Source organism: Schistocerca nitens, chromosome 3 (genome assembly GCF_023898315.1).
Source record: "Schistocerca nitens isolate TAMUIC-IGC-003100 chromosome 3, iqSchNite1.1, whole genome shotgun sequence".
Classification (NCBI taxonomy): Eukaryota; Metazoa; Arthropoda; class Insecta; order Orthoptera; family Acrididae; genus Schistocerca; species Schistocerca nitens.
In genome coordinates, this window is record NC_064616.1 from 81,952,370 (window position 1) to 81,977,178 (window position 24,809).

The following is a 24,809-nucleotide window of genomic DNA, read 5'->3' on the forward strand; positions in this document are numbered from 1 at the left end:
AGTATATAGAGGGTCTATAGAAGGGTGATGTTCTTGAAGACAATATTATAAAAAAGGAAGAGGATGTAGATGTAGATGAAATAGCAGGTATGATACTGCTGGAAGAGTTCGACAGAGCGCTGAAAGACCTAAGTCGAAACAAGGCCCCGGGAGTAGACAACATTCCATTAGAACTACTAACAGCCTTGGGAGAGCCAGTCCTGACAAAACTCTTACCATCTGGTGAGCAAGATGTATGAGACAGGTGAAATACCCTCAGACTTCAAGAAGAATATAATAATTCCAATCCCAAAGAAAGCAGGTGTTGACAGATGTGAAAATTACCGAACTATCAGTTTAATAAGCCACGGCTGCAGAATACTAACACAAATTCCTTAAAGATGAATGGAAAAACTTGTAGAAGCCGACCTCGGGGAAGGTCAGTTTGGTTTCCGTAGAAATGTTGGAACACGTGAGGCAATACTGACCCTACGACTTATCTTAGAAGAAAGATTAAGGAAAGGCAAACCTAGGTTTCTAGCATTTGTAGACTTAGAGAAAGCTTTTGACAATGTTGATTGGAATACTCTCTTTCAAATTCTGAAGGTGGCAGGGGTAAAATACAGAGAGCGAAAGGCTATTTACAATTTCTACAGAAAGCAGACGGCAGTTATAAGAGTTGAGGGACATGAAAGGGAAGCATTGGTTGGGAAGGGAGTGAGACAGGGCTGTAGCCTGTCCCCGACATTATTCAATCTGTATATTGAGCAAGCAGTAAAGGAAACAAAAGAAAAATTCGGAGTAGGTATTAAAGTCCATGGAGAAGAAATAAAAACTTTGAGGTTTGCCGATAACATTTTAATTCTGTCAGAGACAGCAAAGGACCTGGAGGAGCAGTTGAACACAATGGATAATGTCTTGAAAGGAGGACATAAGATGAACATCAACAAAAGCAAAACGAGGATAATGGAATGTAGTCAAATTAAATCGGGTGATGCTGCGGGAATTAGATTAGGAAATGACACACTTAAAGTAGTAAAGGAGTTTTGCTACTTGGGGAGCAAAATAACTGATGATGGTAGAAGTAGACAGGATATAAAATATAGACTGGTGTTTCTGAAGAAGAGAAATTTGTTAACATGAAGTATAGATTTAAGTGTCAGGAAGCCGTTTCCGAAAGTATTTGTATGGAGTGTAGCCATGTATGGAAGTGAAACATGGACGATAAATGGTTTGGACAAGAAGAGAATAGAAGCTTTCAAAATGTGGTGCTACAGAAGAATGCTTAAGATTAGATGGGTAGATCACATAATTAATGAGGTATTGATTAGAATTTGGGAGAAGAGGAGTTTGTGGCACAACTTGACTAGGAGAAGGGATCGGTTGGTGGGGCATATTCTGAGGCATCAAGGGATCACCAATTTAGTATTGCAGTCAGCGTGGAGGGTAAAAATCGTAGAGGGAGACCAAGAGATGAATACACTGAACAGGTTCAGAAGAATGTAGGTTGCAGTAAGTACTGGGAGATGATGAAGTGTGCACAGGATAGAGTAGCATGGAGAGCTGCATCAAACCAGTCTCTGGCAACAACAACATCATTATTATGATCTCATTCTGTTGTTTTCCCTTCCATTCACTACTGAGTAAATGCTCATGGAAGAGACGCAAAGTAATAGAAAAGGATGGCAGAGAGCGTGAATGAATTGCTCACTTAAACCTGGTTTACACTGGAGCTGACACAAGGGAATGAGAATTCTCTCTAGTGAGTCCAAGAAAACATTTGATAAAGTTTGGTATGTAATGTTTGGTATGCATTTGTGTGTGTGTGTGTGTGTGTGTGTGTGTGTGTGTGTGTGTGTGTGTGTGTGTGCACGCGTGTGTGTGCGTGTGCGTGCGCAGCTGGTTGTTAGTCTTTTAATGAAGCATCAGAGGAGGCTCGTGTTGTCTCCTCTTCTGTGCTAACATCACAGAGTGTATTCTTCAGCTGTTTTGCACAGTTTTATATATATATATATATATATATATATATATATATATATACTGCTTTTAAATTTCCACTTAGTGTAATGAGGAATCAGCAAAAGGCATCAGCAGATATGTATGTAAAGTTTTGGAATAATGCTAAAGAAGGCTGGAGCTGATACTCAGTTTCAAATGTTCCCTTGTGTTATCTTCCATTACCTCCATCATAAATGCTTGTTTAAAGATACAAACAACTGGTGGTGAACAATGGCAAATGGTCTATGAATGCTGGTTCGCTTGTTTGCTTTGATGTGCTGCCGTGTAAAATGAGCTTTACACATGCTCACAGCTGAAATCGCTTCCACTCACTCTGGAATACAGTAGGCTGTAGAAAAAGGAAATATCATGTGATGACTTTTCCTTGATTAGGAAATATGTGTGTGTGTGTGTGTGTGTGTGTGTGTGTGTGCGCGCGCGCGCGCGCGCGCCTGTCCTTTTCTCCCCCGGGGTGGGTCTTCCCGCTCCCGGGATTGGGGTGACTCCTTGCCCTCTCCCGGGATTGGGGTGACTCCTTGCCCTCTCCCTTGAAGCCCACATCCTTTAGTCTTTCCCTCTCCTTCCCTTTTTCCTGATGGAAGCAACAGTTGGTTGCGAAAGCTTGAATTTCGTGTGTATGTTTGTGTTTGTTTGTGTGTCTATCGACCTGCCAGCACTTTCGTTCGGTAAGTCACATCATCTTTGTTTTTAGATATGTTTTTCCCATGTGGAATGTTTCCCTCTATTATATTTGAAAATGTAGAAAGTATGACTAGAGCTACTTGAGTTTGTTTTTTTGTGTACTGCTGTTAGAAATGGAGAATGACCTCAGTGTGTCATTTGTTTCAATGTCCTTGCTACTGATAATGTGCTTCCCAATAAAATGAAATGATATTTTGAGTCAAATCATGGTAGTTTCGTAAAAAACCACGAGAATGCTTTTCCCACAAGTTAACATGTTGGCAGTTAATAAAGCAATAATTACACATTTTCCTTCTTTCTCTTAAAAAAGAAGACATTATTTATGTCACTCTTAGTCAGTTGTCATGTGCGAAAGGAGCTGCAGATGTTTACATTCATATCAAAAGAACAGTGGACCCAAAAAGTTTGAAAGGCACTGTTTTAGAGAAAATGAATGATTACTCAACACCACTTAACCACCACCACCACCACCACTAATGTGAAAATCATTTGAGAGTGGTGCAAAGAACTACATAATGAAGGCCCTGAAAGTTCAGTAAGTCTATCTGCTGCATAGCTTTTGCAGATAATCATCTGATCTTTTCAGGTTCCCCAGGTCCATCCACAAAACAAATTCAAGAATTTGAAATCTAATTGTAGTAGGCATGCAACCAGATCTCCTTTGAGGAAGCAGTTTACAAGAGACGTCTAGCCAGTGCTCAGAGAAGCAGCTGTAAAATTAAAAAAATAACAGTAAAAATTGGAAGAGGAATGGTAAAAGTTAAAAGTATCTAATATAGTTGATAGAACCAAATATTGATAAAAAGCTCAAGGCTCAACAAGATGGATAGGGCATACCAGCTGATTAGAAATGTTTACATCAAAAGCTGCACATTACTTAATGCTAAACTGTGATGCTATCGTGCAGTTATCGTACTGGACACACGGTATGCAGCAGATGACCTCAAGATTTCTTGGAAAGGTGTGAAAGAGAAGTTAGGATCTAAGAAAAGGAAGACCTGAGTTCCAATACAAGAAAACTAAATTAAACGATGGCATAGCTACAAACTGCACTTCCATTTAAAAACTGCTTTCTATGAACGCACAACAGGATTGATCCCAGTTTTTCCCTATTTTCTGAAGAGTGAGTGAGTCCCTGGTTCAGGGAGGTCCGACATAACCTAAAAGAGATGGAGCCACATAGGAAGACGTGCAGGAATTTAACCTAGCCAAGAAGAAACTTGGAAGACATCAGCACTTAAAAAAAAAAAAAAAAAAACCAAAGTTGAAACTAACAATAAATAGACTGAACAAAGAAGGGAGGCTTACTGAAAATGAATGAGAGGATACTGGGTATGCCTTAAAGTGCGAAGAAAGGCTTGATCAGAATAACTTGGTGTGCAGTTGGCCTAAACAGTAGACACAGTGTGTATAATATGTTCCCCAATTCTCTCTACACAGAACAACTTTGTCAATATGTTCAATGTATTTTATATCTTTGTGGTTATGACCTATCATCATTTGGGTAAAGTTTACTAGAGGTACCAAATAAGAAGTTTTGCTTGCTAACTCACTTGATCCTACCATGCTCACGCACGACTTTGATTATGAATGCTCAAAGCAGGCTGTGGTCAAACAAGGGACCCTAGGGACAGGACGGCAGTTTAAGCTGTACTACATATACACCTGAGTGGCAGTTTGTAATCGTGACATCATTGTTATCCTTAAGAGAAACTAGATTGCTTTATGCAATAATCAAATTTTGAGAATAGTTTGGAATGTCACAGGAAAACTTAACTGTTGGAAACTTCTCATCTTCCAGTGTTCCTGTTGCATCTTTGAATGGCTCTAAAAAGTCAAGAGTTCTTTTGCAGCATTGTTGATGTAACCAGTAAGTTTTCAGACAAACCTTTCTCCTGAAGCAGTTCAACAATTTTGTCTTATTGGTGTGGTAGATACTGTAGCATTCTAATCAAGTTGTTGTACATACTCTGTTTCTTGCTTCAAGCTTGTCTGTATCAAATTCATGTCACCAGTTTTCATCATGAAATGGTCATTACATTATCTTATGCATCGTATGCCGTGAAATAAACCACTCCAAGCCCATGTATCAAATAACTTATCTAACACGTGTTTTAGGACTGTGTTCAAAACTTGTAATGCAGGCATAATGCTGAAAGGATTGCCATGCCTTGCACGTATTAGTGCCTTCTTCAGGGGAAAAAGAAATATTACTAAAATGCTGGAGATTTACACCTAACAATTTGAATATGTTTCCTTGATGTTCTTAATAAATTAAAAGTACTTTTTTTTTTCATTCTCAGAAAAGTGATTCATCACCAGTGTCATATTTCGCAGTGCCTAATCTCGATAAACAAAGTGCATAGTACTAGATAAGTAACACATTTTCTCATATGTCGGTCCATATATCCGCTCTATATCCACGCACATTCATGCCGATGGCCTGGTTAATGCTGGGCATCATACTCTCATATTTCATTGACTTTGTCTTTCAGGGTTTTGTACTACTTTGGATGAGGCAAAATGTTGGAAACTTCTTCCTCTCCAAATTCTGAACCTATATTTACAAGCTCCTGATACAAAAAGGTGGTCTCTATCTGCCATTTCTATGCAACTTTTTAATTAGTGTAGCTTTCACTGAAGCTATTAATGCTCCAGAAATTACACTTTGTTTTAATCTGCAGTCATTTGCCTTCTTTTAATTATTGTAGCTTTCACTGAAATTGTTAATGCTTTAGAAATTACACTTTGTCGTAATCTGCAGTTATTTACCTTCGGATGGGTGGTGGCAGATCCGTAAGACAGGAGAGCAGAGTACATGTAACTGACACCCTTATCAGTCACTGATGAAATTCTCTCCCAAACATTGTCTCTCACGCTCTGGATATTTTATTTTGAGTCAAGTTTAACTTTCGCACTATCCTTCATCTCGTGCTTATTATCTGTAATCTTGCAGTGGGCGACAGATCAGTGCTCGGGTAACAGTAGCAGATGGCCGAGCAATAAGAGCGTGTGACACTCGGAACGAGCACCATGCAAGTCGAATGCAGTGCCCTCCTCAGTCCAAAGTGGCTATATTGACATCTGACCGACTTCTGCGGAATTTCATGCACCGAGCAATTAGAGTGAGTGTAAATCTCAGATGCCAAAGTCTAGAGTCCACGTCAGTCTGCTGCAGCTGTTGAACAATAACATAATAAGATCTCCCTTGAATCTGCGTACAAACAATTCATTCTGTATAACAATTTAACTCTAATCCTTATTAGAGGCTACATTCAGTGGAAATGTTACTAACATCACTCATGTCTGCTAGGCAGGAAGGAAATAAATGCTGTCACATCTGTTACTTCATACTTTTCAGATTCAATTACGCACATCATCTTTAAGTCTGGATTTTTTTTTGCTTAATCACTGAATGAGATGGCATAGTGGCTTCACTTTCAGGTTTATGCTAAATTTTTTATGTTGACATCAAAGTGTATTTATGAACTAGAAAAACCAGATAGAAAGAAATCCACCAGAAGAAGCTGAAATGAACTATAGTTCTGCATTCTTCACACACAAAAGCTTCGAACTACCAATGTGTTGTTGAAATGTGGAACTTGTGTGTTCTTAAAAAGTAATTTCCCACCATCTACAGTTTCCTGACTTTTACACAATTTTTTAAATGTACCATGAAAAATGTAAAAGAGGGATTTCACTGTAGTTACATTCTATTGCTGCTGATATTTACATGTTCTCTGTAGGATAAAATAAGTTTTCAATGTTGACTTCTCTACATGTATTGGATAACTGAGTGATGTTTCTCCATGTGACACAAAATGAATTAATCTGACACCGAATTTTTAGTGAGCTATAAATTACTATTTTATTCTGAGAATTTCTTCATTAACCATTGATATACCGTAAACCCCATTTTTATGTTCCTGCATTTTATGTATTCCCGCTTTTTATGTTCAATTTTGTTGCTCTCGACAGAAGTCCCATTCTCTAAATGCAATGCTTTCTCTTCATAATGATTCCGTTTTACAATATTTCCTTCATTTTAAGTATTTTTCGACGTTATCATGACCTTTAACACTGGTTTTCGTGCAGATTTCTGCAAAAAGTGCATCATATTCCTGCTCAAAGTCAGCCTGTGAACAAAACAGAAAACACAGACTATATGCAAAGTTATTGGTCTTGTAGCATAGTGTTGGCACAAATTTTCATTGTCAACATGTCTGGTCATCGCCACTTGTATTATGGGTCACAGTGTTTGTAGGGGTGGGAAAGTATGCCAAGTTACTACCTTTATGGTAATCATGATCTGATGATAGTGACCCCAGCAGCAACCTCACTTCTGCTCATCGTATTGTATTAAAACAGCTTTAACTCAAATTCACAGTCATCCATACTAAGCCCAGAATCTTAGGTTGGTATGACCTGATGTCAGGTGTAAATATTCCACCTCAAGATGCTCTGTAACATTATGACAATTGCCACCCTCTCTCTCACCCACTCCGTCCCAGAACTGAGTGACCTTGTTGGCAAGAAACTGTACCGTATTTACTCGAATCTGAGCGGCACTCGAATCTAAGCCGCATCTGAAAAATGAGACTTGAAATCAAGGAAAAAAAAAATTCCCCGAATCTAAGCCGCACCTGAAATTTGAGACTCGAAATTCAAGGGGAGAGAAAAGTTTTAGGCCGCACCTCCAAATCGAAACAAAGTCCATTGTAATATGAGAAACAGTTTAGGTCGAATGAATGACAATACAGCTACAGTAGTTTGGTTCGAGTCGTAGGCTTAGCAGTTAAGCTTTACCAGGTAGCCATTGCTATGCGTCAGGCGCTCCGTCCGTATTTATACGGGTACCCTTCCTTTTTCACGTGCTTCGTCTGGTTTGAATAGATTACTTATTTTTCTTTGATCTGATAAGTACCGTTCTTTGTTATAGGTGTTTACGTCACTCTAAGCTGAAAATGAATTACTGTACTGTGTGATGCAGTGTTTGTCGCCTTCTGATAATGTGTGTTTACAATCTGTCGCCGCTCGCGACATGGCTTGCTTTTGTGCACGCTACCACCGCTTACAATTAAAAAACAAGAGAGAGGAATCGTCTCGTTAGCGAAACAATGGCAAGAGACTGCTATTTGTTGTTACTTACACTGCTGCTTTCTTCGATAATGATCAACAAGAACCAAATAATAGATTGCGTATGATAGATGATGATCTGAACGAGAGTTTAGCGAAAAATTTTCTCAGTTTGAAAATCTTTGCAGACGTCTCTTTAGTACATTACATTCTGCACAAAAATTAGTCACCTTAGATTTAAAAATCTAGTCAATTGCCGTGCTTCATTTCTGACTGTACCACTATTAGGCATAAGAATAATACGAATATAAATATGACATGATATGTACATTCTTCCGCGTTTGCTGTTGTCTCACTCTAGTTTCGTAGTTTATTAGGCAGACAGGATTTAAATGAGATAGCAGCAAACACGAAACAATACATGGCAAAATGTTTATATTCGTATTATTCTTATGGTGAAGAGAATACTGCATGTGATTCACAATACATAAAAGTTCCTATTAGCAACCATCTCTTCTCACAGGTATGAAAAAATTCAGAATGTAGAGTTGGCCATATTGACAAACATCCCAAACAGTCTTGCCAGTCGGATTTTCGTAGTACATTGAAATGATGCTAAATTCGAAGATGAACAATACGGAATTAGTATGTACTTCGTTGGATAATGTATGAAAATGCAGTGGTCGAAACTCTGGACGGAGAAAATAGCTCACCTTCCACCTGTCTTTTTTTTTTTTTTTTTTTTTTTTTTTTTTTTTTTTTTTTTTTTTTTTTTTTTAAATGGCGCAGAGGTTTTGCCGCCCGTATTTATCCTTGTGCCTGCAAAACATGCCTGTGTAGCGCTACATATATTCGACGGCAGAACTTAGTTGTGGTGGCACCTGGCAACATTTTTCAAAACTTCCACTTACTTTGCACTCTATTCTAAGCCGCAGGCGGCTTTTTGGATTACAAAAACTGGAAAAAAAGTGCGGCTTAGATTCGAGTAAATACGGTAGATTTTTTGTGCCTATTGTTTTAACCAGTATTGTGTTAAGTTTTATTTACCATGATGATTGTAAATAATTAGTCTCACATTAGAACAAGAACATCTTTTCAGTGTGGTATGACGAAAGATTTTTGCTTGCTTGTTTTATTTTCATCATTTGACATGGCCAGAGCAAAGAGGGAAACCTGTGCACTTGTTTGTGTGTAAGCACTTGGCCACTGCCTTCGTGATTGATGCTTTGTATACTGTGGAGAGGCAGTTAGAGCTAATTGGTGTCAGAAAGAAACAAAAACAATTATTTCAATTCTTTTTAAATGGTCAATATTTAAATTGTTTCAGTTTCATATACTGAACAATATAAAGAGTGACAAGAGTAACTTACTCATTTTTGCTTGTTGTGTTTTCTACACACATCAAAAGTTTTGCATCACCCCAGTTCCCAGAACTCCTGAAGATAGACGTTGACTGTGAATATTATATCACAGACACAGTCCCTTTGACTGTTCAGAGATGTCACTAAACCCACCCAAAGATGTAAACAATCATGCATGAGCAGCACCTATTAGATGGAGAGGGTCAGACAGCCGATCAGTTCCAGTCATTCCACCAGGGAGGAGGTACACGGCTTGTGTTGTCTGTAGTTCAGGCATGCTTAGGTGGTCAATACCGCAGGTCGATCATGTCCGCATTGTTACTTTGTGCCAGGAACGGCTCTCAACAAGGGAAGTGTCAAAACATCTCGGAGTGAACCAAAGCAATGTTGTTCAGACATGGACAAAGTACAGAGAGACAGGAACTGTGTGACATGCCTCGCTCAGGCCTCCCAAGGGCTAATACTTCAGTGGATGACCACTACCTAACAATTATGGCTCGGAGAACCCTGACAGCAATGCCACCATGTTGAATAATGCTTTTCATGCAGCCACAGGACGTCGTGTTACGACTCGGACTGTGCACAATAGGCTGCATAATGCACAACTTCATGATGTGTTGGCAGAAGAGCCAACACCTTGTTGCTAGAGGAGGCCGAAATGCACGCGTTTAAGCTCACGCAGACTGGTGTGAGGTCTGGAACAGTTAAAGGAGTTATATTAGCCAAAAATAGTACATTGCTTCTGGAATACTTAACTTTAATCCATAATTGGAGAACATCGCTCTTGTGGATACATGAATTATAATCACAATATATACTGGTAATGGACCTTGCTAGGTCGTAGCAAATGACGTAGCTGAAGGCTAGGCTAACTATCGTCTCGGCAAATGAGAGCGTATTTGTCATTGATCCATCTCTGGCAAAGTCTGCTGTACAACTGGGGTGAGTGCTAGGACGTCTCTCTAGACCTGCCGTGTGGCGGCACTCGGTCGCAACCACTGACAGTGGCGACACGCGGGTCCGACGTATACTAACGGACCGCGGCCGATTTAAAGGCTACCACCTAGCAAGTGTGGTGTCTGGCGGTGACACCACACTTCACACCTGACGTCAGTGGCGAGGTCCATCTTTGCAACTATGACAACATGCAGTGCTGTACAGATAGGCCCAACAACATGCCGAATGGACCGCTCAGCATTGGCATCACGTTCTCTGCACCGATGAGTGTCGCATATGCCTTGAACCAGACAATTGTCGGAAACGTGTTTGGAGGCAACCTGGTCAGGCTGAACACCTTAGACACACTGTCCAGCAAGTGCAGCAAGCTAGAGGGTCCCTGTTGTTTTGGGGTGGCATTATGTAGGGCCGATGCACACCGCTGGTGGTCATGGAAGGCGCTGTAAGGGCTGTATGATACACTAATGCCATCCTCTGACTGATAGTGCAACCATATCAGCAGCATATTGGCAAGGCATTCGTCTTCATGGACGACAATTTGTACCCCCAATGTGCACATCTTGTGAATAACTTCTTTCAGAATAATGACAGTGCTCGACCAGAGGGGCCAGCATGTTCTCTAGACATGAAACCTATCGAACATGCCTGAGATGGATGGAAAAGGGCTGCTTATGGACGAAGTGACCCTCCAACCACTCTGAGGGATCTACGCCGAATTGCTGTTGATTAGACAATCTGGACAAACAGTGCCTAAATGTACTTGTGGATAGTATCCCACCAACAATAGAGGCATGCATCAATGCAGGAAGACATGCTATTGGGTATAAGAGGTACCGGTGTGTACAGGAGATTGGCTCATCACCTCTGAAGGTCTCGCTGTACGGTGGTATAACATGCAATGTGTGGTTTTTATGAGTAATAAAAAGGGCGGAAATGATGTTTATGTTGATCTCTCGTCCAATTTTCTGTCCGGGTTCCAGAACTCTTGGAACCGAGGTGATGCAAAACTTTCTTTGGGGTCAATCCACTGAAAAGTGTGAAAAGTTGGTTTTACTATACTACACAAAAGACTTCATTTTTCAGTTCTCAGCTGATCAAATATTTTCTGGTATTGAAATATGATTTTAACCTTCAACAGTGCTTTTTGCATGAGAGAAATGCCAAGTTGCACCATTGTCTCAATTCCATCGCAAACAGGTCCCCTTATTATTGGTTGTAAGCTGGTTATCAGGTGTGAGGGCAAGGGTACGTCAGCTCTTGGGGGGAGACAAGTTTTCCAAAACTATTAACGTGTTTATAATGTAAATTGTTTGAACATTTGTTTTTGGTTGGATTTCCAGGTTTTTGTTGATGTGCTAATTTTTTTGGCTCATTATTTTATCAGAAATTCCTTCATAGTATTTAATCCAATATATCTTTATCATTTACCCTACTACTACTACTACTACTACTACTACTACTACTACTACTACCACCACCACCACCACAATGAGAAACTGAACTTGGGTATACTACTGGAGAAATAACTTTTAGTATGATTTTTTATTTATTGAATTTTTTTTATTTCACTTTCCAGGACTATCATAAAATAATAAAGCAGCCAATGGACTTGGGGACAATAAAGAAACGTCTTGAGCATAACTATTATTGGAGTGGAAGAGAATGTATTCAAGATTTCAATACTATGTTTACAAATTGTTATGTCTATAACAAACCTGGTGAAGATGTTGTGGTCATGGCCCAGACCCTTGAAAAGCTCTTCCTTACAAAAGTAAGTAATTAAGTGAATTTAATTAGAAATCTGATCACTATGAAAATAAATGGTTCACATCTCATATTTGGCAAAAAAAAGTAAAGAAAACAGTATTGTGAAGGCAAAGCTTTGTGCTTGTGGCTTCCTGTCTGCAATTCTGTGTAGCTTTGTGATCTGAACAATATTTGAAGCATCAGTGCCAGGAAGGAGGTGTTGCACAGTTTCATTAATTGGCCTTCAGTGCCTTCTACTGATTTGGTCAGTATTTCTGCAGTAAATACCAAACTGCATCTTTTGTATGGTGTCCAAAAGGCCTAAGATTATATAGTAAACATTTTGTAGTTTATAAAACATTTCCTGCTTCTGCATTGTGTGAAGTTTATTAAGAAATAAAGTTACATGAAGTCTGAAGTTTGACATGTTTGCTTAGAAATATTACAAACACAATAATTGAATATGTGGAGGAGAATGGAGATATATTTATGAATATTGCTGAGTAATATCAAATAAATGCCCTAATACAGAATTTAGCCATATGCTATATATAAAGTCTGCACAATTGAATGCAGCCTTTGGTGTTGCAGTGCTTAAGAGACTCCAGTAACTGGCATCTTCACATTTTTTTCATCCTTGGTGACATTAAAATAATGACAATGTCTTGACAAGATGCAGCATTTTGATTGCAAAATCAGCTTAACTTTGCTTGAAGTTCTATGCAAAGTAAATGTTCCTTGTCATGCTAGATCACCACAGCCACAGCATACGTGCAATGTAGAGACTCTCATAGATTTGCTGCCCAAGCAGTGTTAAACACTAACTGTTGGTGCAGATTTAAAAAGGTACTTATAAAACAGTGGCCTTTTTGTTGAGCACTGTGTTGCCTAGTTAGAGAAGAAAATTTTGTGTGTGCAAAATGATTGTCTTAAAGAGTTGCAGCACTCTATTACAAGAATGTGTTAGTATTGTTACGGAATTAATAAGAATATATTACCTGCAAAGGAAATTGAAGACCTTCTCCTCATGAAAGACCTATTGTATTGACACTCGAGAAACAGGAAAGGGAGGTAGTAATAGTGAACACTTCAGTATTTTTACAAGTGGAGCTCTTTCACACACTATACATCTATACACCAATGCCATGCATAGAATAACAAACGTAGACCAACACTTGTAACAATGCTCCGTGGACACTATCAATCAACCAACCAGCATTTTCTCACAGAATATGTGAATCCACATATCATCTAAGTAACCCAGTGGGTACATCCTAAAGATCTAATATAGCTTGCCCTTTTTGAAACTGTCTTCTTATTCATATATAACTTCTTTCTCTGGCACCTTCTGAAAACAATTTCATTGACAGGATAATTTTTTTCACATGAGGAAGACGTGGGTCAAGGGAGTGGAAAATGATCAGAGAACAGACTGACTGAGTAGTGGTGTAACTTTCAGATTCCATCTACCTCACACTAAAACCATTCACTCTGGTAGGCATTCGTATTGAAACTTAAACGCAACTGTGAAAAGATGTCATTCATACAATGTTTGTGGTACTCAATTTCTTACCAGTACTTCCATGATGACTATCAGTCGTTAAAAAAAATTGTAAATTTCTATTTAATTGATAACTTATTATGTGCTTTCTGCATATTAAATAATTTATGTTCTTTCTTTGTCATATATTTTGGAACCAAGGTACTGAAAACTGTCATAGATAGTGAAACCAGAGCAAGAGTAAAGAAACAGTTAGAAGTAAAACAAAATTGACTTCAGACTGAGATTGATCACATCTCTGTACTAAACTGGTGCCTTACACACAAAGCCATTGTAGTGTTTCAAATTCCGAAGCCATTTCACAGGAATTAAGGAAATTCATCTCGTCCATTTTCTCAGAATATCCCCAGAATTGAACCCCCAGAATGATATCCTCATTCAGTCTGTTCTCTGATCACACCATGCCTTACCCTTCTCAGAGATTGTTAGCCCAAATGTCAAGTTCTTTGTGACATAAGCTGAGCAATTCTCATAAAGTCAGAATTTCTTGAATTGTTCATAATATCACATAACTTACTGTTCAATTCCTCTTGTCTCAGTATTGTGTCCCTCCTGTTGTAATATGCACACCACAGATTTGAACACTGTGCTTAAATGAAGGTGGGCAAGCAGCACAATATGTTGTGCATAGGAAGGGGGGGATTATGAAATATCGTTAGTTTTGTTGTGTCTGTTAAAGTTGCCCATGCGGATGGATGTTGGAATGCTGTCTTTTGCCTCGGGTACAAGTATCTCAGCATATTCAGTTCTAAAACGTGTTTTTCTTATCAGCAATTTCAGGGTGTGTATATATGCCCCGGGAAATCTGGGAAAAACTCAGGAACTTTCTAGAATTTTGGGAATTTTTCATTGTTTTAGTCTTCAATTAAACTTTTGTAGCTTTGACTGGTAATAACTGATACTCTAACAAAGAAGTTTACTTTAGCCCACTACTGCAGAATAATACAGCAGCAATAAAACATGAATGAGATAACAACACCAAAATGAAATTTAAATTGCAAAGAAAATGTGCCATTTACAACACCACACCGTGCACACATGAACGATTGTCGGCAGCAAAAATGTGTCAAAGCCTTTAGGACGAAGACTACACAACACTTCGTAACAACAAACTGCTTTTCATGAGCATGACGTCATAACTGTTAATGTTTCTTACAGGTCGCAGGAAAATATTGTGAATTGCAGTTTGAGAAGTGTTACTTTCAAAGTTTAACGCTTTTGAAGACCAACCAACTAGAAAAATTTTGGCCCCAGAAGTCCAGCAATTTCTGCTATTATTTAAAATTTTAGTTGCAAATTTGTATATATCTTAAAGGGTGACGCATGTTAAAAAATACCAGTGTTATATGTGAGAAGTTGCTTTCCTTGTAGCTATACTGTACATATATTAGTTTAAACCATTCACTTTTCCAAGTTATGTGTTCGTGCTACTTAATGGTGATGTTGCTGTGGGCTGACCGTCACGTGTCGCGCTCTGAATATATGCTGTCATGCCTTGATAAGGTTACGTGATGAGCTGCGATTGGCTGACAAAAGCACATCATGCAGCGCAATCTTGGAGTTCAGTGCTTCAAAAGCTATTGTGCTGTATTTGGTGGAATTCGTATTTATACTTTTGTAATATAAAAATATGCAGTATACATGCATCCATGCAAACATGTTGCTTTATGTTGCCTAAAATGCCATGAAGTTCTACTCTGGTGTACAAAATCTTTACCATTCAAAGGATTGATACGTTTTATGGCTCTGGAAAGTATATTGTCACTTAACGTGGAAAAAATGTACTTTAACCTGGGAAAAGGTGTATTTTCATCTGGATGTTTTCAACCAGGAAATCTGGGAAATTTTTTCCTTCTCCGTGTACCATACACATCTTGAATATATATTATTTCACCTCGGACTTAAGAGACTGATTGAATTATGACGACAGTGGTATTTTGGTGCTTTAACAATAGTGTCAGTACTGCTTGACAGTTTCATTTATCTCATAAATTCGGTATACAAGCATGTTGGCATTGACAGAATCAGCAATTCTATTCTGATCTGTGACAAAATAGGGTATTCCATAAACAGACAGCCATATAATGTCTCTTTTTGGTTTTTGTAATTGGGACATTGTCCACTTGCATTGGATGCTCACATTGTCCAAGGCAGTTACTGAACACGCAGGGAAATACAGCAATGTCTGTTTTTAAACCAATGTTTAAAGACAGAGGGTGGCATTTCAAAGTGTAATATTAGTGATTCTTAGCCTTTGGTGCCTGAAAGGGGGAGGGGGGGGGGCAGGGAATCAGCTTACTGTAGCAAATAGTTTCTGCTGATCAGATATGATATGAAGCACAAATAGTAGATTCTCTTTGCCAACTGTAACTGAAGTAACTGGTACGTATTGCTGATTTTCCGTCTGACATCTCTTGTGTGGTTTTACTTAGTGTATGTTGCAGCTACACATCCTACTTTGTTCTCAGTAACTGGGGATCTGAAACTGTAGCATCTGTTATTATCAAAATTGACATTGGTGTAAAAGATATGACATACTGGATGATTCTGTGATGATTTCAACTTTTAGGAGTACTATCAACTTGAGGTCAGAGACACTGATCCAGAAATGATTCAAAAGTTCTCTTACTTCCGACAGTGGAATGTGTGTACCAGTGCTGTTGTTGCTAAGACTGTGGGATAGGTAACTTCAGATGTGGACCAAAACAAGAAAGAAAAAACAAAAAGTTAAATACGGGCTCTTAAATGCATAACTTAGGACTATGAGCACCCTTTCATCTATGCTACTGTAAAACCCATCTCTTCTTGTGAAAGTGTGTCCATAGTTCAAAGGTACGCAGTTTAGAGCCCATATTTACTGTGCATTTTTTTCATGTGTTGGTCCATACTACTACCTCTGAAAGTTGCCTATCCTACAATCTTAGCAACAACACTGCTACATGGATTGCACTGTCAGAGATTGCAACAGTTTTTGCTTATTGCTTTAGTCTCTGTCATTTCCAGACCAAGGTCCTTACCTTATATTGATACATTTATCCCTCTCCATCATCCCTGAAAGTTTGTTATATCATCACGGAATCGCCTTGTATAAATTTAAAAGGTTGCCATACCTAAAGGTTAAATTGATTTTGGGGGAGGTGCAATGATTTGATATAAAATAATAATTAAGGGACGTAAATGATTTTTCTTTATCAAAAGAGCTTCTTGAGTGGAACATTTACTATTGCAAAACCTTCAGCAGTTTCTTTTTTATAGTCTTCCTTTGTCTCTTGGCTTTTAACAAATAATTGTCTTGAGAAGCAGCAGCTTTTTTAAATAAAATTGCTGGTGACAGGATGCCTCTCATTTGAAGTGTTCCTTGACATTATATTTCTTTTTGATCCAATCTGATAATTACAAAATCTGCAAAACAGTAAATTTGAATTTGTAAGATATAAGCTCTGATTAGCAAATTGTAATGCCCTTTCATGGGCATCCATAGCCATGTTACCCATTCTTCAAAATGCTACCAATGGCACCAACAAATAGAATGGAAACTAATTATTCATGATGTACAGAGAGATTCTCGATGTGTGGAAATATGTTGATGGGTTTGGTTTTCCGATCACGGCAGTGTGGACGCAATGTGGTATCTGCCGGGAGCATAAAAAAAAAAGAGAACTTTGACCACTCTATTGGAGAGGAACAAGTCCTCCCAACCTCTTGCAGGGCAACCAGCAAAGCAGACAATTGCTTGCTGAGGTTGAGAATGTTCTTGTAAACGAGGCAGCTTACACACCCAACACCTAAAGCAGCTGCATTGAGTGCCTCCATAATATCTACCAGAGGTGGCAGACAAACATGTTCCTTTGTTTTAAGATGCTAGGTCCTTCAGCTGAGTCCTGCATTGCCATACACGTTTTTTTGCTGTGCAGTTTGGCTCCTGAACAGTGAAAATGAGCTTATGAGAACCAAACTTTTATGTAAACATTGTAGTATAGGAACGTAATGTAGGAACAAGCAAAGAAAATATTTTATAGTGACCAAAGTAAAATTCACAGTGAACGTTTGTCGTATGATAAATTCTGCAGCATCCAAAGAACTGGAAGACAAGAAAATTTTCATCCAAACATTTTTTTAAAAATCTAAATTTATTTGCTTCACAAAATATATTCATGGAAACATACCAAACTATAGTTAGTAAATAGTGAGTTTTTACTTGACCCTTTCTGTCGTGTTTTCTTTTAAAATACCAAATAGCATCGAAAGTTATTTTTCTCTTAAATAGGTCCGACTTTCAATGTTGAAATAATTTTCATTTGAAAAAAGTTTATCTATGTTCTTATTTATGCATTACATGGGCTTTTTCTTTGAGTCATTGTAAAATGTAAATAAATACCTTTTTGATTTCAGATATTTCGTGTCTCTTGTGGGAGAATGCTAGTAGAAAAAACTCTGTGCCCTCGTGCAACCTTTGCAATTTGTCACCAAAACAAACAACAAAATACAGATTAAGAAGACACAGAAGCTCAAAATCTGTTGCTATAATAGGAATGAGTTCGGCAAGAATAGTTTTAACGTCAAATGTTAGCAGACGTTGCCCCAGTCCCCTATTTCTGTGTGTGCACCGTCTACAGTGTACTCAAGATTTTAAAACTGCATTTGGCACAGTCATTGACATCAATAACCCCACTGGCAATGTCATTGGTGGCTATTTTACACGCAGGCATGAGATGCGCACTCACGAGTTGTTGATTTCGACCAGGAAGTCACTCGTGTAAAACAGGCTGTGTGGTCACACTGATAAGTCATTGTGTTTGTGCATTAGGTGCATTCTTTATTTTGCAAACACTTCTTATGCATATTCTTATTTCCAAATTGGGATCTACCAGATGTACAAAAACCAAAAGTTGTTTTTTTTTTTTTGTATAAAATAAAGCTATTTCATATTATCTCTGACCAAATAGTTCGTTGGATACAATTTGTTACAAAATGTCATATATTGCATAAATTCGTTTTTTGAAAAAGAACTAACATGGTTAATCAAATTTCATGCAAATGTAAATTTTTCATATTCTTACAAATAACACAGTCCTTGCAACTATAAAGTTACTGTGTTCCATCAGTAGTATTCTCCAGTCTGTGTTCTGATACCTGTAACCCATGCCTATCAGTATTCTCAACATTGTACATTTTCTTTTTCCATACATAAAACTTTTTTTTTTTTTTTTTCTGTTGAGTGTTTGCTGCCAGTAATCATGTTGAACACTGTGTCACAGAATGTGTAGATTGTCAAATTATTTTTTTTTTACTGCTTTGTTGCTTGCCAGGTGACTTGTAAACAACTGAAACGCAGGGTTCATTAGACAAATTATCATGACCTGAAATTCTTTGTATAATTCTTAAATCAGTGCACAAGCTTCTGCCATCTGCTTGTGACATGCACGTTGTTCTGATTGGTCTGGCAGAAGCCTGCCTTTAGGCGCAGTTCGCAGTTAGGCGATGTGACCCATTGCAATAAAGGTCTACATTTTGCATGATCCACCAATGCAGGTTGCTTGTGCACTGTATAACTGTGTCACATGTCATATAATCTTGGTGGGAACAGGATGTTGAAGTGCTGATACACACAGAACAACTATTCCTATTGCTTGTTCATACAGAGCTTGGTGTGAATGTTTCCTATCATTCCAGAACACTGAAAGCAAAATAATCACTCAGTACTGAGCAATAATCATTAAGAATGCAGCATAATCCACATGAAAGAAAGACAAGAAAATCACTGACATGATCGATTATGGATCACATGGTAAGCTATTTTTTGTTCATTCTCCAAGCTTCAGTTACTGAAGTTGGAATGGGTGATTGTGGGAGGGGAGATATTCAGCAGTGTATTACTTCTAAATTAATCTAAGGAAGTAAATGATATGGAGTAAGGCGCACGTGAAGCAGTGGCTACTGCTTGAATATCACAGGTTACTTAATTTATAGAGTTCCAGGAACAAAATGGGGGGGGGGGGGGGGGAGGGGGAGATAGCAGCTGCAAATGGTTACCATATCTGGACTGCCGTTGCATACCAAATGCTGAAAGTTGATGTGGATTTTAAAACGGTAATGTGTTCACATTTAATCAGCTGAGATGTAAATGTCATTAAAATTTGATTCTTGTTTTACATATTGAAGTTTGTGTTCAGGGTAAATTAAAGCATGTGCTTTGACAGTGCTTTCTGCGGATGTATGAATGTTCTTTATATTTTGATACGGAAAAGACTTTACGAGGTCAAGCAACTGACATGGTGGAACAGATTTATATACACTGTGCTAAAGGAATTGAATTTAGTCAAAAACTAAGGAAATGATATGAAATTACCCAACAGGTTATATTTGTAGTTGCTTGAAATTTGACAAAAGTTGGCTTTTTGTGGCTCTGTTGTGATAATTGTGTGTGTAAAATTGTAAATGGTGTTACGTATTAATTTGCAGTGCTCAGCAGCACAGTTCATCCAATACATCTGATGAAACTTCAATTTGGGATTATGTTTACATATGTATTTTGCTTTAGTTTCCTTAACTGTGGACTATGCCACATTAAATAAGATATTAAGAGTAGTTGGTGTGGGTGTATTAAATTACAGCTCATCATTAACAGATTTATTTTATGTCCTACCCAAATTAAGACTCATCTGGTTCCTTTTCAAATAACTGCACATTTTTACTTTTGCCTAGTGGATGCTTAGATTTTACATAGTGTTGTTCTATTGTATGGCTCAGGTGGCTAGTTTCAGAATATAAACAAAGATTTTTGTGTCTTATCAGTGCTTTCACCCAAGACCATGATATGTTGTGGCATAATCCGTATCGCTTCAGGCAGGGGGATTACCTTCATAGTCTTGGATGTTATTGAATTTAGCATATGTTAAAATTCAGGAGTGAGTAAGAAACACGTATTTTTTTTTTCTCCAAAAAAATTCCTGCACTGAGATACAGGCCTCCAAAGAAGACACAACAAATTTTGAAGATGCGAATTTCGGAAAAAATTTTAAAATGCTGTATCTCTAACAGTTCTAGATATTTTGTTTTTTTATTTGAAAGATAATTGCTTTATGATTACAATGCTATCCTCTGTTTGGACATAACATGTCAAAGTTCTTTTACTGCCGTGGTTTTTACAGATTTTTTTTTTCCTCCAAAAATGCCAATCCAGGAAAATTAGATTTTTTTTCTGTTGATTAGTACTAGTCTTCACTGATGATTTTTCTTACTAATTTCTTTGTTACATGTTTATTTGTATTGTCTTTGTTGCAGTTATTTCTTATCACTTTCTTTGTTGCAGTTATTTCATACACTTCATTGTAGTTTCTTGTCTTGTGTCGTGGTTGTTCATTGCAGGTTTCTGTATTTGCTAATTTGCTTACTGAAGAGGTTTCTGAGAAATCTGAGACCATCTAGTTAGTTCTGTGTTTTTGTGAGGAATTTGCCAGTTGACACAGGTGCAGTGTGTTTTGTGAAAAGGACTGTTTCAAATGTCTTCTGACTGGGCCACAGAAGAGTGAAGTGTGCTGACTATATGCTATATAAGACCCCCCTCCCCCCCCCCCCCCCCAAAAAAAACCACTACTTTGTTCAGGTGGAGAACATGTGTTTTCATTTGAAAACTTTGTTTAAAGTGAAGATGTTTCCAGTGACGACTTTTTGTGTTCTAAAAGTTTTGACAGAATAACAACAATGATAGTATCTGAACAAGGTGAAGCCTTCCATGGTGCAGAAGATGCAGATTTTGCATCAATAGAGGAAGAATTAAATACCCTGAATCAGTCACCTACAGAGGTAGGTGTTAGTCTTGTTAAGAAACCTTGGTCAGAGAAGTAGAGTCATAAGCTCTATGCATCAAGAAAGTGCAGAGAAATTACTAAAGCTATGGATGAATTTACTACTGTAAAACTGACCACACTCTTCAAAGTAGGAATTCCATCTTCAGAAGAAAATTAACCAAAGCACTCTTGCACCTCTTGTCAGGAATTTTTCACAAATATCAATTGCAGCTGTTGAATATTGTGCATCCTACAGTGAAAAGGTGCAAGTTTTAACTATTATTCCAGAGACATTTTCAAAGAAAACAATTTTGAACCACGTTCCATCAGTATCAAAGCACATGTTTGACAAATCAAGAAATGTGAGGCCTGTAAAAAGAGTCTTATAAGACCAGATCCCTATTATGGTCATCCTGTAGAAGCAGTTGAAGTTTAAATAGTGCAGTCATTTTATCTGGGAGATACATGGGACTGTTCTCACCAGCGTGCCCACAAGATGCTATAACTGTAACAGTTGAAGGTCAAAAAGTTGTGAAAGTAAGGAGGTACATGACTTATAGTATTAAAGGAACTTCTGCAATTTATTAGAGAAACTATACAACTTCACATGTTGGAAGATCAAAAATTTATGCACTACGACCTAAGTGGGTAGTTCCACATCCACTTAGAGATGTCTGTTTATGCGTTACTGCGCGAATTTTGAACTTTGTGTGGTAACTTTGAAGAACTAATTGGTGCTTGTGACATATGACGACTTGGCGGGGGGTGTGAATTAATTAGTAGTCTGTGACGTAAAGCGAGAGACTTGTTTGAGGACTGTCTTTACAGACACTTGGCCTGGAAGTCTTAGCAGATAACTCTGCAGAAATTACATATGCGACATGGGAGGAAAATAAACTAATTAAGAAAACTGTTGCCTTTGACAGTTTAATTGATGAACTTGGTAAATGGTCAGTGAAAGCAGTAACACACCAGCATCTGAAGAAATTCCAACACCACCACATTGCGGAAGTGAAAGGGTGTGTACAGGCTGAAGAACTATGTTCAGTGCTTCAGTGTGATTTTGCTGAGAACTGGTCTGTAATTCTCCCACAAGAAGTACAAGGATATCATTGGAGTAATGACCAGGTTTCAATTCTTATAGGAGTGACATATTTTCAAAACAAGACTATAAGTGTTGCACTTAAAAGTGATGACACAGAACATGATGCAGCACATGCTCTGCTAGCAATGTGCAAGATTCTTCAACTACAAACAGGAGCAGAGAAGATCATCAGTATTTCTGATGGTGTTCTAAGTCATTTTAAAAATCGTTACGAGCTGCTTGAATTGAGTAAGTCACTTGTGCCAGCTGACTAGGTATACAGTGTTACTGGTCACAAGAAGGGGCCTTGTGATGGTGTAAAAGGCCTGCTGAAGCATCATGCTACAAAACATAATCTTTCCAGACCAAATACAGCTGCTGCAATTCCGAATGCTGAAGATGTTATGAGAGTCGTGAAATCTTACACATCAACAGCCCTCATTCTTTTCTCCAAAGAGGAAATCAAATAATTCCATGAGCAGAAAAAAGAAGAAATGTGCAAACAAACTACTCTTGTGAAAGGAATTCAGAAGAGACATTTTTGGAATCAAAGCAATGGGCAAACTCATATTTCAAGCACTTTAAAGAGCAAGAAAGAAGAAATTTCGTTCCATCGGCCAATACCTCAGAAACAGCAGGATAATCAGATTCGCAGCCTGAGAAGGTGTGTGTGTGTGTGTGTGTGTGTGTGTGTGTGTGTGTGTGTGTGTGTGTGTGTGTGTGCGCTACCACATGGACCAACTTCGGGTTATAGGTTTCCAGCTGAAGGACAGTAACAACGCAATCGGTGCTCACTTCCTGTTCACAATGTTTTGCTTCCTGTTAACAATGTTTTGAAAATTGTAAGTACACCAGTTCCTATTGGTTCAACAGGAAGGAATCACTCTATATCAAAGGAAGATACTGAAGCAGTGGAACACATTTTTAGTTCATTGACTGGCTAATTTCAGTACAAAACAGAGTGCATGGAAGTTGTATAAATTGAAACGTTTAAGTCTGTGGACTGTTCATACATTTTGGAACCATTTAAAATGCTTGGAAAACGAGTCTCTTACTCATCTTTCAAAACTAAAATTATTTTAAATAAGGCTAGGTTTTCATTTTTATGAGCCTGTTATGTGATAATTTGGTAGTAAAACAGGTTTTATGTATGGCAAAAATTTTAGTTGTTTATAAAATCTGTTCAATGTAAAAGTGAAAGCTCTCCTTTTCAGGGAATGTAGAACAGTATGGTACTAATAAACAGAAAAAATCAAAATTTTATTGGTTGGCATCTTGAAGAAAAAAAATCCATAAATTATAAAAAAAAAAAGGTTCAGAACACACTAGTAAACGAACTTTGACAGAACTGTTCCAGAGATGCAGCATTTTAATTTTTTTACCAAATTTGCATCATCAAAATGGTATGTGCAATGTCATCTTTGGAGGGGTGTATCACGAAACAATTTTTTGAGAAAACAAAAAACATGTGTTCCTTACTTAGTCCTTTATTTTAACATATGCTAAATTCAATAACATCAGAGAGTATGAAGGTAAGATTTTTTCCTAGCGTGCATGAATTGATATGGACTACGCCTTGTGAAAAATGGCAAGTTGTTCTGTGGTTCAGAATGTAAATTAAATAGTAGGTCCCTCTGTAGCTGCCCAAGTCTGTTCAAAGGTCAGAGGAAGGGGAGGGCATACCATCTCCATCAGGACCATGCACTTTGGAGTGTGCACTAATTTGAAACTTCCTTGTGTATCAAAATTGTCAAGACTGGGTCTGAACCTGGGACTTTCTCCTTTCATGGGCAAGTACTGTACAGACTGAGCTAGCAAAGCATGACTCGTAACCCACCATCACAGAAGTTCTCCTGTATACCCTATGGCACTAGCAGTCCTGGAAAGGAGGTGGGAAATCGTGGCTAGACAGCTCAGTTGGTAGAGAACTATCCTGGAAAAAAGCAGATGTCACAGGTTAAGAGTCCTGGTCTGGCACCCAATTATGTGCCAGGAAGTTTGAGCACTATGTTGTTCAAACCAACCTGAAGGTTGTGAATGCTTATAGATTACTGAACCCCTCCCCAACGAGAGAGAGAGGGAGAGAGAGAGAGAGAGAGAGAGAGAGAGAGAGAGAGAGAGAGAGAGAGGCGCACCAAGAAGGAATTATTCAAAAGAAACTGAAATAGCATGTCAATAATGTGTTGCAACAAGTTATATTTGCCTTATCATATATTGATAGAGATGTTGAATACCCTCGTGAGGGATATTGTGCCAGATTCTGTCCAGGTGGTTAGATTGTCAAAATACTGGGCTTTCTGTAGGTCCTTGTCCAGAATACTCCAAATATTCTTAATTAGGGAGACATCCGGTGACCTTCCTGGCTGAGGTAGAGTTCGGTAAGCATGAAGACAAGCAGTAGACACTCTTGCTGTGTGCAGGTAGGTGATATGTACCTGAAAGAAAACCCAGGATAACTTGCTATGAGGGGCAACAAAATGTCATCATGCTGTAAGGGTACCACAGATGACAACCAAGAGAGTCCTGCTACAAAAAGAAATGGTACCCCAGACCAC

The 24,809-nt window shown here is 38.2% G+C and overlaps 1 protein-coding gene across 7 annotated transcripts in view; it reads left to right on the top strand.

The window, feature by feature from the left end:
• Window positions 1–24,809, top strand: part of LOC126248046 (homeotic protein female sterile-like) — a 296,375-nt gene that overhangs the window by 80,589 nt on the left and 190,977 nt on the right. For all 7 annotated transcript variants that reach the window (XM_049948674.1, XM_049948680.1, XM_049948681.1 and 4 more), the window contains exon 5: window positions 11,650–11,844. In XM_049948674.1, the coding sequence (XP_049804631.1) occupies window positions 11,650–11,844 (195 nt within the window). The remainder of the gene's footprint in view (window positions 1–11,649; window positions 11,845–24,809) is intronic.